The sequence below is a fragment of the Saimiri boliviensis genome, chromosome 12 (genome assembly GCF_048565385.1).
Source record: "Saimiri boliviensis isolate mSaiBol1 chromosome 12, mSaiBol1.pri, whole genome shotgun sequence".
NCBI classification, from domain to species: domain Eukaryota; kingdom Metazoa; phylum Chordata; class Mammalia; order Primates; family Cebidae; genus Saimiri; species Saimiri boliviensis.
Window position 1 is genome coordinate 53,694,447 of NC_133460.1, and position 14,870 is coordinate 53,709,316.

At 36.2% G+C, this 14,870-nt stretch overlaps 1 protein-coding gene and 1 pseudogene across 7 annotated transcripts in view; both read left to right on the top strand.

The window, feature by feature from the left end:
* The window catches only part of ADK (adenosine kinase), a 582,906-nt gene that overhangs the window by 377,782 nt on the left and 190,254 nt on the right, over nucleotides 1–14,870 (top strand). For all 7 annotated transcript variants that reach the window (XM_074382424.1, XM_003939783.4, XM_074382425.1 and 4 more), the window contains one exon: nucleotides 3,811–3,981. In XM_074382424.1, coding sequence (XP_074238525.1) covers nucleotides 3,811–3,981 — 171 coding nt within the window. The remainder of the gene's footprint in view (nucleotides 1–3,810; nucleotides 3,982–14,870) is intronic.
* Nucleotides 4,004–9,479, top strand: LOC141580592 (large ribosomal subunit protein bL35m pseudogene; annotated as a pseudogene).

Below are 14,870 nucleotides of genomic sequence, written 5' to 3' on the forward strand. Positions count from 1 at the left end.
GATCAGAATATTGTTCTAAACAAAAACAAAGACTTTTTTTCCTGTATCACCGTGTATCCACAGTTGATTAATTGTAGTCATGGTTATTTTACATAGGTTTATTTCCTTTTGAATCAATATAGATTTATACTTCCAAGAGTTACACATCCCTGAAATTTACATAGGTGTGCATGCACACATACACATATCCCTATTCTTCAGATAATTGTTAATAGAAATAATAAAAAGAGGTTGTGCTCTTAGGCAAGGACAATTAGAACCCCAAATAATTACCTTGAATTAAGATAAACACTGATAAAGAGCAAAAAGGGCAATTATTTTCCTTTAGTATATTAAACAATGTTGTTTCTAATATTCCCTCATGTTTAAACTATCCTGAGAAATCCTTATAGTGGTTGTATAATGGATTTAAGTTTTTTAGATTTCCAGGTATTAAGTCTGGCTTTGCTAAAATGGTTCTTTGGTTCTACTTTTTTCTTTCCCTATTCGTCTTTACTGCTACCTTTTTGAGTTGTTTTGTTTTGTGTTGTAATGAACAAAACAGTTCTACTTCAGTCTGAGTTCTAATTAATGTTATTCAGCCTCTAAGTGGTAGCATCCACTTTGCTTTTGGTTATAGGGTCAAAGATAAACAGTTAACTATTGTGCAGATTGAAATCCCTAATTAGTAAAGCACAAGATTTTATTGGTTATATATTTTTCTAAACTATAGACTTGATTTCATTGCAAACCTTACATGTAGAAAAAAAATGTAATGGCACTGTTTTTATTTTTGATCATACTATAGTGTGGAACATGTGGCCTAGCAAAGCTCATAAATCTAGGGAGAAAAATTATGGATGGCATCAATTTTAATAGTCTTTGGCTTTGTGATCTAACAGAGTACAAATCCCAAATTGTTTAAATGGTAAATATTTACTTAAAGAAAAACAAGATCGTTCAAAAATAGAATTAAACAGTGAATTTGCCTTTTATTTAAAAGTTGATTAGTTTTGTATATTTATAAAATTAACAAATTTGACATCATACTATCCATATCACAAGACTCTTGTGTTGCATTTTAAAGGAAAACACACACACAGCATACATGTATTTGGATTGGGGCCAGATTTAGACTCCAGGGGCATAGTGTTCTGTACCTTAAATTACAATCAGATGTATTTTAGCACAGATCAAATTTTCAGTCTGAAGTTGGTGAGAAGCCTAATTATTTGACCAGGTTACTATTTATGTAGACTGTTCTGTGGCTGTCTGTGGTTAATCCACAGCTGGCAGAATGCTAGCTATGGGAGGTTTTTATTTCATGCTGGAACATTTTGGGGAGAAATAGAGGGAGAAAGATTTAAAATCTTCTCATTAAATGAAAGACTAAAAAGCAAGTACAGTACATACATATTACTATGGAGACAAGATGCTGTATAAACTGTTCGTTTTAATTCTCCAAGTGACAGAAATAGCAAAGCAGCAGCTTGGATGCTCATAGTTTGCAAGTGATAGGATACTTGGTTAAAAAAGAAAAAATCTTTTAAAAATAATAACTAAGACTAAGATTTATTGCCTCTTAGAATACTTGAATATTGGTAAAGAATTAATGAATTGAATTTTTAAGTGATGAGAAAATATTATGATACAAAAACATTTTTATTAGAATTTCACTAGCAGTACTTTAAAGTGATAAGAGGCAGTTGTAGGGGAGAAAAGGTAACATATCTTCCGTATCCATTGCAAGGGTCATTACTGAACCCTCTGTAACTAAAGAGATTAATAAGAGAAAAGCATAATAAATTAATTTAACAAAATTTTACATGACATGCACCCCTGTAATCACAGCACTTTGAGAAGCCGAGGCAGGTGGATCACGAGGTCAGGAGATCAAGACCATCCTGGCTAACACAGTGAAACTCTGTCTCTACTAAAAATACAAAAATTAGCTGGGTGTGTAGTGCCAGCTACTCGGGAGGCTGAGACAGGAGAATCTCATGAACCCAGGAGGCAGAGGTTGCAGTGAGGCGAGATCGTGCCACTGCACTCCAGCCTGGGTGACACAAGACTCCATCTCAAAAAAAAAAAAAACAAACCCCAAAGACCAGCAAAAACTGCATTTTAATGCAAAGTCTGATGAAAGACATAGATAGTTCTAGAGAAACATGATTAAACAAAAGGGATATGATCTAATGGTAATAAGCTTAGGATTGCAGGAGGTGGAAGCCAGCAAGTCCTGTCTGTTAGATTATTCTTGGCCTCTAGGTATAGGGCAGGACTCCTTTGGAATAGGGTTTTCTGGCCAGCTTTCACACAGAAAGGTGGGAGAATGTCAGAGTGACCTTGCTTCTGCGGTTTTCTCAATTTCTAGGGGGCCATATTTTTGGGTATTGTATTCTGGTCCCTCACACAATTAGAGTATACGATTCCCTCTTAATATCTCAGAATATATAAGGACAGTAAACCCTTCCTTCAAAGATGAATGCCAATACACATGGCTCCTGCCACAAAATTAATGTTTTTAGTCTTCTTTTTTTTTTAATAGAAAAAGAAAGGAAGGAAGGAAGGAAGGAAAAATAGAAGGAGAAAGAAAGAAAGAAAAGAAAGAGAGAGAGAAAGAGGGAGAGAGAACGGGAGTCTTGCTCTATTGCCCAGGCTGGAATGCAATGATGTAATCATATCTCTGTGCAGCCTCAAACTCCTCACCTCAAGCCACCCTTCCACCTCAGGCTACCCTACCAAGTATCTGAGACCACAGGCATGCAACTCTGTGCCAGGCTAATGTAAAATAAAAATTTTATTTTCTTTTTGAAAACTGTTTTCCAAAGTGACTATCTTGTTTTGTATTTCCACCAGAAACATATGAGTTTTGCTCCAGTTGTCCCATATATTCACCAGCATGTTGTATTATCAGTTGTTTTATTTTAGCAGTTCTAAAAGGTGTACAGTAGTGTCTTAATTTGATTTTATTTTGCACTTCCCTAATGAGCTATGATGCTGAATATCTTTTCTGTTTTGTGTGATTATTTTAATTTAATATAAATTAAACATTTAATTTCTCAGTTGCACTAATCACGTTTTCAGAGGCTCAAAGGCCACATGTAGTTAGTGGCTATCTTATTGGATGGCACTGATTATCAAACACTTCCTTTATTGAAGAAACTTGTGCTAGACAATAGGATGCCTTAGCTAAAGTCATGAGTTCTTTCACATCAGAATTCATGGCTAATCTTCAGTAGGAATAGAGGAATTTTATAAGACTGTAACATTTAGTCCTAAAGCATTCAAAGTTCAATTTTCTCATTCTATGTTACAGTTACAAATTTCTCTAGTTTTGATTTAAAAATTACCTGACCATATTTGCTATCTCCCCAACTAAGCTGGAAACCTTTTAAGAATGGGGCCACTTTTTATCCAATTTGCCAGTCTGTGTCTTTTAATTGGGGCATTTAGTCCATTTACATTTAGGGCCAATATTGATATGTGTGAATTTGATACTGCCATTTAAAGCAAAGTAATTATTGTCTTGAATGAGACCTTTCAAATATTTTTTCTTTCATGAATTTCCAGAATTCTTTAGTATTGCACATATAAATCTAGTATGAAATAAGTAATGCTTTATTCTCTGAAGTAATGGCATGTATCAAGTATATGGTACTCATATGATCAAATTTTCTTCCAGTCAAATGTTGCTATTTATAGCATATACATTGCATCTTGTAATTGTATTTTATGTACTTTGGTATTTTGTGTAGGTTTCTTTTATTCTCACTGAGAGAGGCGGTGGAAATGGCATTTTTAATTTTCCCTCCTTTTTTCTTCATCCAGGGCTTTTTTCTTACAGTTTCTCCCGAGTCAGTGTTAAAAGTGGCTCACCATGCTTCTGAAAACAACAAGATTTTCACTTTGAATCTGTCTGCACCATTTATTAGCCAGTTATACAAGGAATCATTGATGAAAGTTATGCCTTTTGTTGACATACTTTTTGGAAATGAGACGGTGAGTTATCTTTCCTTTTTTAAAAGAATCTGGGGTTTTGTTTGTTTCTGATCTACATATATATATATATATTTAGAAATATATAAATTAAAACCTGAATTTTTGTGTAAATATCCTTGAGAATTGTGCAACAAAATTGCCTCAATGTCGACTACTCTCAGTATTTTCAATATTTCCTTCAGTATATACTATCTTCTTACTTAGTGAAACATTTATTTATTTATTTATTTATTTGCAATGAAGTTTTGCTCTTGTTGCCCATACTGGAGAGTAATGGTTTAATCTTGGCTCACTGCAACCTTCACTTTTGGTGTTCAAGCAACTCTCCTGCCTCAGCCTGCTAAGTAGCTGGGATTATAGGCACCCATGCTCAGCTAATTTTTGTATTTTTAATAGAGACAGGGTTTCAACATGTTGGCCAGGCTAGTCAAGAACTCCTAACCTCAGGTGATCCACCCGCCTCAGCCTCCCAAAGTGCTGGGATTACAGGCATGAGCCACCCCGCCCGGCCCAACATTTATTTTTTAAAGTTTAGGTGTTTGAGGTTTAATGTAATTTCTGTGAGCTTTTACAGATGAATACCTGATCTGTTACTATGACCACTGTCAGGATAAAAACCACATTCATCACTTTTTTAAGTCTTTTCAGAGTCTTAAGTCCATTCAATTTTCATTTAATAAATTATGAGTAAATTTTGATATATTACATTTATATTTCTTTAATAATGTCATTTTTGTTAATATTTGTTTGTTATACTTGAAGGTGATAAAATAAAATTTCATCTCCACAGTTTTTTCTTTCTACCAACAATGTATTTTCTTCCATTCTAAATTAGGGAAATGTTTGGGGTTTTTTTGGTTTTTGGTTTTTTTTTCTTTTTTCTTTTTTCTTTTTTTTTCTTATTTGCTGTTTATACCTCTTTAAAAATCCATGTAAGGGGAAAAAAGCCTTCAGTGTGCCTTCCTATGACTTGGCCATGTCATTTGATGGTTTAATGTATAAAATGAAGGTGTTGTATTAATCATCCCAGAAGTTCATTCTGATTCTAATTCCACAGTTCTAACACAACTTGAATATATTCATCAATTTTATATCTAATAACTGCTGTCTGCCTAGAATAACATAAAAATTGACCTGGAAATTTATGAGATCACCTGGGTAAAGATTAAAGGATCCATAGAAATAACATCAAAGTGTATCTATAAAGGTGATGATTAAATTGGTTACAAATGGTGACATTGGAAGGAAATGCTATATTCTTGGTAATGCACAAATTGAGATACTAGCAGGAAATGGTGGTAAAAGTGAAGTGCCAGATAACTGCTAGAAGTCTAAATTGACTAAAATCTACCATTTAGTTTTTCCTTATTAACAATTTATTTTCTAATGGCTAAAAGAAGTAACTGGAAAAAGTGCTACTCAAGCCCTTTGAATAACATTAAAGCATTGGTCTCAGTAGTTTTGAGAATCATTTGGAGAAACTGACACTTAGTCTCAAAGTTCTTAATAGTCAAGAAAGATCAGACTGACAGCACTTAAATATGTTCTCTAGAGTTTAAGAGACAAATCTTAAAACTTCTAAAAAAGATAAATATGATTCCGAAGAATAAGACTTTGGAAGTAAAGAAAGCTTAGGGGGATTCAGTGCAATCAAAAATGCAATTCAGACTTTATGGTCACAAATGATCTTAATTAAGGAGAGAATGTACAGAGGCCTTTAAAAAAATAATTGCAGAGCACGCAGAAAACTGTTTAATAAGAACTTAAATTTGGAAGATGACAAGATGGCTGCCTCTGCCTTTGCTGGCACAGGTAGAGCAGCTTCAGGAATCTTACAACCCCTGAATATTTTGGTATCCTCAGCCTACCAAAACTGTGTCAAGAATGCATCCCTCATTTCTGCATTGTCCACTAGACATTTTAGTCATATTCAGACACCAGTTGTTTCCTCCACTCCCAGACTTACCACATCTGAGAGAAACCTGACACATGGGCAAATTTCAGTGATCCTTAATAGAGTAGCCCCCTTGCTCCCAAGTGTCCTGAACCTGCTTGTCAGATCTCTAACATACATCAGTACATGAAAAGGCAAGAGAAAGGCTGTGTAAGCTGTCATCTATAGGTTTCTTTGACTTCATTGTGGCCTTTGAATGAGGAGAAGGGATGGTTCTAAGAAAAAATTATGGAAAAAGGCACCTTCAAGAAAAAAGCGATTGAGGGAATTTGTATTCTGCAATAAAACCCAGAGTAAACTCTTAAGATAAAATGATGACATCCTTCTGGAAGAGGTGAAACTGGTATGTCAGTGATTCTTATCAGAATTATCATGATCAAACAAACCTGGAAGTGTAGCTCAGAAGTTTTTCTCAGAAGTTGTTTCTCAGTTATTGAATATGTATCTTTGTGTACAGGATATCTTTGCAAAAATGGATAAGTATAAAACTTGATGTAAATTGTACCAATGAATATGTAAACATACAGTGACAACATTAAACTTATAAAAGTTTTAAAACTTATAAAAAGAAAAAAGCTCAAATTTGTAAAAGACATGTAAAAAGAAGGTAGAAAATATATTTTGTACCAGGGAATGATGCTAAAAGAATGGGACCAAAAGTGGTTTAACTTTGCAGCAGTTGTTGGTGAGATCAAAACAATCTTCACTGAAAGAAAAAGAAAGAAAGACTCCAAAGTACAAGCAACGAATGGAAAAAATAGATGAATTAGACATCATCAAAATTAACCACTTTTGTGCATCAAAGGACACTATTAAGAATGTGAAAAGACAACTAGAGGAATGGGAGTTAATATTTGCAAATCATATATCTGATAAAGTATGAGTATTCAGAATATTTAACACAGTAACAACTCAACAATAAGAAAACAACGTAATTCAATAATGATCAAAGAAATTTAATAAACATTTATTCGAAGAAGATATGCAAATGGCCAGTAAACCCATGAAAAGATGCTCAACATAACCAATCAGTAAGTACAAATGTAAACCAAAATTAGATACTACTTCATACCTATCAGAATGGCAATTATTTTAAAAAATGGAAATTAGCAAGCATTGGCAAAGATGTGGAGAAATTGGAAACCCTTGTGTATTGCTGGTGGGAATGTAAAATAATACAACTGCTGTAGAAGACAATTTGATGGTTCCTCAAGTTGTTAAACATAAAATTATTACCATATGATCTAGCAGTTCTACTTCTAGATATAATACCCAAAATAACTGAAAGCAGGGACTCAGATAATTATACACCAATGTCCATGGCAGCATTATTCACAATAGCTGAGATAGAAGCAAATCAAATATTTATCAACAGATGAATAAACAAAATTTCATGCATATGCACAATGGAGTATTATTTAGCTTCACATGAAATTTTGATACATGCTACAACATGAATGAATTTTGAAAATACTATGTTAAGTAAAATAAGCCAGACACATCACCTACTGGGATTTTCTTAGAAGAATTCCTCTTACGTGAGGTACCTAGAATAGGCAAATTCATAGAGACACACTAAGTAGGATAGTGGTTACCTGGGAGTGGGGTGGGGAGGAATGAGGCATTATTGTGTAATAAGTACAGAGCTTCCATTTGGGATGATTAAAAAGTTCTGGAAATGGATAGTGGTGATAGTTGTGCCACACACTGTGAATGTATTTAGTGCCACTGAATTGAATACTTAAAATGGAAAATTTTATCCTATGTGTAGTTTACCACAATTTTTAAAAAAGATTGATTCTACAAATCAGGAAACTTTAGAAGTTGGATCACAACTTAGTATAGATTATTAAAGGAATTATTTTTCCCCACCTAGAGGAGGAAGTAGTAAAACTGTAAGCTGCTACCTGGCTATAAGTCCTGGGGTAAGAAAATCTTTTCTCTTTTGGTGTGGTTATTCTTCACTTGAATTCACTTCAAGAGGTATTTATATAGTACCTATTATGGCAGACCAATAAGTAGTGAATGCATGGTATATTTGAGAACTTCTGTCATTATATGGATTATAGAATAATAAAGACTGGCTATAGGACAATTAGAGGTATTTGGTATTTTATTGAAGCAGTCTCAAAAGGTCTGTTGATAAATAAATTGATTTCTAGGGGTATGCCTCAGTGTTTACCCTAGTTTTGCTTAAGTTAAGTAACAGTGATTTAGAAAAGCTATATTTGCATATAATTCAAATGCAAATAATACAGCACCTTAATACATACTAGGTAAGTTGAAGGTCAAAATCAGATTTTTTTAAATGTTAGTAGACTCTAAATATCAGTTGAGTGATGAAATTTAATAGGGATAATAAAAATTATACCATATTTTATTATAAAAAGCAAGTAGAGCAAAATGCTTTATCCCTTTATTCTCATCATCCATTGTTTTTTCTCCTCGAATACTATAGTAATAATAAGTTATCTTTAGTTCTTCAGGGAAAAAAAAAGGACATTTTACTTCTAAAATGTGATGAAGGATAAAATATATTTCTATACATAGGATTCTTTAATCCTCCCCCCTTGAAAAAATAAAATATACTGTGTTTAGTATAAATTTTCAAAATGTCAAAACTCAGCTAAAAAGACACACTTGGCCCTTATTTTCTACATGATGTTACCTTTTTTCTCAGAGGATTATATAGAAGTAATAATGACTTAAAACTTCTGATAGCTTCAATATTTAAAAAAATATATTTTGTCCACAAAGATTATTTCTTCACAGGCAATGATCAATGATCCCCATGAGACAATAAATAAGATATACCTGATCATGACCCCAGCTAATGCCTTGGAGATAATTTCCAGGCCACAGTATAAGAAGGGTAAACAGGCTGGGCACAGTGGCTCATGCCTATAATACCAGCACTTGGGGAAGCCGAGGCAGGTGGATCACTTGAGATTAGGAGTTTAAGACCAGCCTGGCCAACATAATAAAACCCTGGCTCTGCCAAAAATTTTAAAAATTACCTGGGTGTTGTGGCATGCACCAGTAATCCCAGCTGCTTAGGAGACTGAGGCAGGAAAATTGCTTGAACCTGGGAGGCAGAGGCTGCAGTGAGCTGAAGTACAGAGGCCTCCTGGGAGAGAAAGGGTCAAGATTCCAACTCCCTTTGTGTAAGACTGGAAGGTAGTAAGGACTTTCGGAATGTGTGTCTGATAAAGACTGTGGCAATATTCTAAAGTTGACAGTGGGCTGGGCATGGTGGCTCACACCTGTAATCTGTCCCAGCATTTTGGGAGGCAGAGGGTGGTAGACCCCCTGAGGTCAGGAGTTCGAGACCAGTCTGGCCAACATGGTGAAACCCCATCTCTACCAAAAATACAAAAAAAGTTAGCCTGGTGGGGTGGTTGTGCACTTGTAATCCCAGCTACCTGGGTGAGTGAGGCATGAGGATTGCTTGAACCAGGAAAGTGGAGGTTGCAGTGAGCCAAGACTGTGCCACTGCACTCCAGCCAGGGTAACTGTCTCAAAAAAAAAAAAAAAAAAAAAAGAACAGTAACTCAAGTAGAGCCTTGCAGTCTCTTTTAATGAGGAGTTGGAGCTGTAAGGAGTTGGAGCTGTAAGGAGTTGGAGCTGTAAGTTCAAGGAGTCTAAGACAGCTAGTGTTTGCAAGTTAAAAGTACCAGAGAAGAAAGAGCTGAATAGAGAGAGAACACAGGACATTTGTAGAATCCCACCAGGTCTTCAGCTGAGTATAAGTCAGTGCATATTTGTGAAGAAATTAAGGAAGACGAGGAAAAGAACCACCCAAAAAGATTATAGAGGACAATCCTCAGTGTACACATGAGAATTTGTAACCATTCCTATCCTACTAGTCAGAGTGGATAACCTCATAATTCATGAGGCTTCAAATAGAGTATTAAAAGGGATTTTATCCCATTAGTGGGGTAAAATCAGCTCAAGACTAGAAGATGTTCTGGTCCCTCTTATCAATATTATTGCGATATATTTGACAACCTTTATGAAATTGACAAATTTCTTAAAAGACAGAAAGCACTAAATCATACGCAAAAAGAAATAGAAAAAGGCTGTTTAATTTATTAAAGAAATTGAATTTGTAGTTAAAACCCTTGCTACAAGGAAAAGTCAAAGGCTGGATTGCTTTAGTTTTCATTCTTTTTTTGTTTTGTTTGTTTGAGACAAGGTCTCGCTCTGTCAGCTTTGCAGAGGTGGCTCACTGCAAACTCCAACTCCTGGGTTCAAACCTTTTTTGTTTTGTTTGTTTGTTTGAGACAAGATCTCGCTCTGTCACCTTTGCAGAGGTGGCTCACTGCAAACTCAGACTCCTAAGTTCAAGTGATCCTCCCACCCCAGCCTCCCGAGAAGCTAGGATGACAGGCATGCCTGTCGAATTTTTAACTTCTGTAGAGAGGAGGTCTCATTTTGTTGCCCAGGCTTGTTTCAACCTCCTGCTCTCAAGCGATCCACCCACCTTAGCCTCCCAAAGTTCTGGGATTATAAGCATGAGCCATTGCACTTGGCAGTATTGAATTTCACCACAGATTTCAGAAAGATGTAATATCAATTGTATACAAACTATCCCAGAAAATTGAAGAGAGAAAAACATACCTATCTTATTTCATGAGGTCAGCATTACCTTCATACTAAAAACAAAATATTGCAAGAAAAGAAAATTACAGGCCAATATCCCTCATAAACATAGATTCAAAAATTCTTCAAATAATTTTAGCAAATCAAACACAACATTATATTAAGAGTAATTCATCATGACTAGGAGTGTAGAATTAGTGTACCTTTTTTTAGTTTTTAGTTTTTTTTTTTTTTTTTGAGACAGAGTTTTGCTCTTGTTCCCCAGGCTGGCGTGATCTCAGCTCACTGCAGCCTCTGCTGGCTCCCCCTCTCCTCTGCCGGGTTGAAGCAATTCTCCTTCCTCAGCGTCCCAAAGTGCTGGGATTACAGGCATGAGCCACTGTGTCCAGCTAGTTTAACATTTTAAAATCCATCAGTGTAATTAAACATATTAAGACTAAAAAAGAAAAATCACATGATTTTCCTAAAGGCTTTTGAAAAAATCAGACATCTATTTCTGTTAAAAGCCCTCGGAGGCTGGGCACGATGGCTCACACCTGTAATGTCAACACTTTGGGAGGCAGAAGCAGGCAGACCATTTGAGGTGAGGAATTTGAAACCAGCCTGGCCAAGATGGTGAAACCCTGTCTCTACTAAAAATACAAAAAAATTAGCTGGGCGTGGTAGCACACACCTGTAATCTCAGCTACTCGGAAGACTGAGGCAGGAGAATCACTTGAACTGGGATGCCAGAGGTTGCAGTGAGCCAAGATGTGCCACTGCATTCCAGCAGACACATACACTCAAATATTCACACTCACACTCTTTTTCTCTCTCTTTCACACACACACACGCACACACACACTCACACAACCCTCAGAGGCTGGGCATGGTGGCTCAGGCCTGTAATCCCATAATCCCAGCACAAGAATATATAGTTAATATAATACCTAATGGTGGAAGATTGAATGTTTTTGCCTAAGATGAGAAACAACAAATCAAGGATATTCATTCTTTCCACTTCTATTCAACATTGTTTTGGAGGTTCTAGCCAGTGCTAACAAAGCATGAAAAACATCCAGATTTAGAAAGAAGGAAGTAAAACTGTCTTTATTATCAAAACCATGATCATCTTCAAATAAAATCTAAAGTGATCTTCAAAAAGCTATTAGAACTGGCTGGGCACAGTGGCTCACACCTGTAATCTCAGCACTTTGGGAGGCCGAGGCTCGTGGATCACTTGAGGTCAGGAGTTTGAGACCAGCCTGGCCAACATGATGAAACCCCATCTCTACTAAAAATACAAAAATTAGCCGGGTGTGGTGACACTCGCCTATAACCCCAGCTATTTGGGAGGCTGAGGCAGGAGAACCAGAGAGGCAGAGGTTGCAATGAGCCTACATTGTGCCACTGCACTCCAGCCTGGGCAACAGAGCAAGACTCCATCTCCAAAATAAAAGAAAGCAATTAGAACGAAGTGACATTAGCAAGATTGTAGCATACAGAATAAAAATTTTAAATTCAAATGTATTTTCTGTTGTTTCTTATTCAAGAAACAACCAGAAATTAAAATTTAAAAATATTATTTTTAATACCATCAAAAAGTATTACAAAGTATTTACTTTGCGATAAACCAGACCAAAGATGTATATACTGAACGCCTTGAGAAATGCCTTGTTGAAAAAATTTAAGGAGACCCATTGACCCATGATGTATCTTTTAAATGGAAGATATATCATGTTCATGGACTGGAAGGCTCTGTATTGTTAAATATAAATGCTACTCAAAATAATCTGTAGTTTTGTTTAATTTAGTCAGAATTTCAGAGGTTTTGTGTGTTTTTTTTTAAACTCAACAAGTTGATTCTAATATTTATATGGAAAAGCACTGGACTAGAATAGCCAAACCAATGTGGATGTAAAAAGAAACAAATCGGAGAGATCCAAGATGGCTGATCACTAGCAGCTCGGGATTGTAACTCCCAGTGGAAGCGCAAAGAACGAGAGGACGACACACCTTCACATGAATTCTTGTTGCTCTCGCACCAGGAGATTCCCAGCGGAGGAGCCCCACGGGTCGCCAGCGTGACTCTTGTGACCGGCGAGGTGGTTTTGCCTGCACCTTGAAGCGTCGGTTCTTGGTGCAGAGTCAGAAAAGCACCATCAATCTTAACACCGCTAATTTAGTTGGCACAGTGGGTTGCTCAGATTTCGGCTCTGAGAATCAGTAAGTTGGACGTCCATTCAGAAACCCAATTACAAAGACGGTAATTATAAAGACCACAGATGGATAAATCTACAACGAAGGGAAGAAGACAGCCAAAAAAGGCTGAGAATACCCAAGATCAGAATGCCTCTCCCTCTACAGGGGATCCCAGTTCCTCATCAGCAACGAAACAAGGCTTGATGGAGAACGAGTGTGTTCCAATTACAGAAGCAGGCTTCAAAATGTGGATAATAAGAAACTTCTGTGAATTAAAAGAACTCGTTCTAACCCAATCCAAAGAAACTAAGAACTTTGAAAAAAGGTTTGACAAAATATTAACAAGAATACACAGTTTAGAGAGGAAAATAAGTGAATTGATGGAGCTGAAAAACACAGTACAAGAACTACATGAAGTATGCACAAGTTTTAACAGCCGAATCGATCAAGCAGAAGAAAGGATATCAGAGGTCGAAGACCAACTCAATGAAATAAAAGAAGAAGACAAGATTAGAGAAAAAAGGATAAAAAAGAACGAGCAAAGTCTCCAAGAAATACGGGACTATGTGAAAAGACCTAATCTACGCTTGATAGGTGTACCTGAATGTTACAAAGAGAATGAATCCAAGCTGGAAAATACGCTTCAGGATATTATTCAGGAAAATTTTCCCAACCTAGTAAGGCAGGATAATATTCAACTCCAGGTAATACAGAGAACACCACAAAGATATTCCTCAAGAAGAGCAACTCCAAGGCACATAATCGTCAGATTCACCAGGGTTGAAATGAAGGAGAAAATACTAAGGGCAGCCAGAGAGAAAGGTCAGGTTACCCACAAAGGGAAGCCTATCAGACTTACAGCAGATCTCTCAGCAGAAACCCTACAAGCCAGAAGAGAGTGGGGACCAGTATTCAACATCCTTAAAGAAAAGAACTTTCAACCTAGAATTTCACATCCAGCCAAACTAAGCTTCATAAGTGAAGGAAAAATAAAGTTTTTTGTGAACAAGCAAGTACTCAGAGATTTCATCACCACCAGGCCTGCTTTACAAGAGCTTCTGAAAGAACCACTACACATAGAAAGGAACAAACCGTATCAGCCTTTCTAAAAAATACCAAAAAGTAAAGAGCATCAATATAATGAAGAATTTACATCAACTAATGGGCAAAATAGCCAGCTAATATTAAATGGCAGTATTAAACTCACATATACCATTATTAATTCTAAATTTAAATTGACTAAATCCCCCAATCCAAAGACAGACAGGCAATTTGGATAAAAAACTAAAACCCAGGCCAGGCGCGGTGGCTCAAGCCTGTAATCCCAGCACTTTGGGAGGCCGAGGCGGGTGGATCACAAGGTCAAGAGATCAAGACCATCCTGGTCAACATGGTGAAACCCCGTCTCTACTAAAAAAAAAAAAAAAAAAAATACAAAAAATTAGCTGGGCATGGTGGCGCATGCCTGTAATCCCAGCTACTCAGGAAGCTGAGGCAGGAGAATTGCCTGAACCCAGGAGGCGGAGGTTGTGGTGAGCCGAGATTGCACCATTGCACTCCAGCCTGGGTAAGAAGAGTGAAACTCTGTCTCAAAAAAAAAATAATAATAACTAAAACCCATCAGTATGCTGCATCCAGACCCATCTCACATTCAAGGATACACAAAGACTCAAAATAAGGGATGGAGAAAGATTTACCAACCAAACAGAGAGCTAAAATAAATAAATAAGCAGAAGTTACAATTTTTGCCTCTGATAAAATAGTCGTTAAAGCAACAAAGATCAAAAGGAGCAAAGAAGGACATTATATAATGATAAAAGGATCAATGCAACAATGAGAAGAGCTAAAGATCCTAAATATAAACACACCCAATACAGGAATACCCAGACATACAAGACTAATAAAGAGACTTAGACTCCCACACAATAATAGTGGGAGACTTCAACATTAATATTAGACAGATCAATGAGACAGAAAATTAACAACGATATCCAGGACTTTAACTCAGATTTGGAACAAGTAAACGTAATTAACATTTATAGAACTCTCCACTTTAAATACACAAAATATACTCTCTTATCAGTACCACATCATATCAACTTAGAAGTTTAAACGAAATGTTGGTTGGCTCCTTGTTTGTTATTCTTTTCCC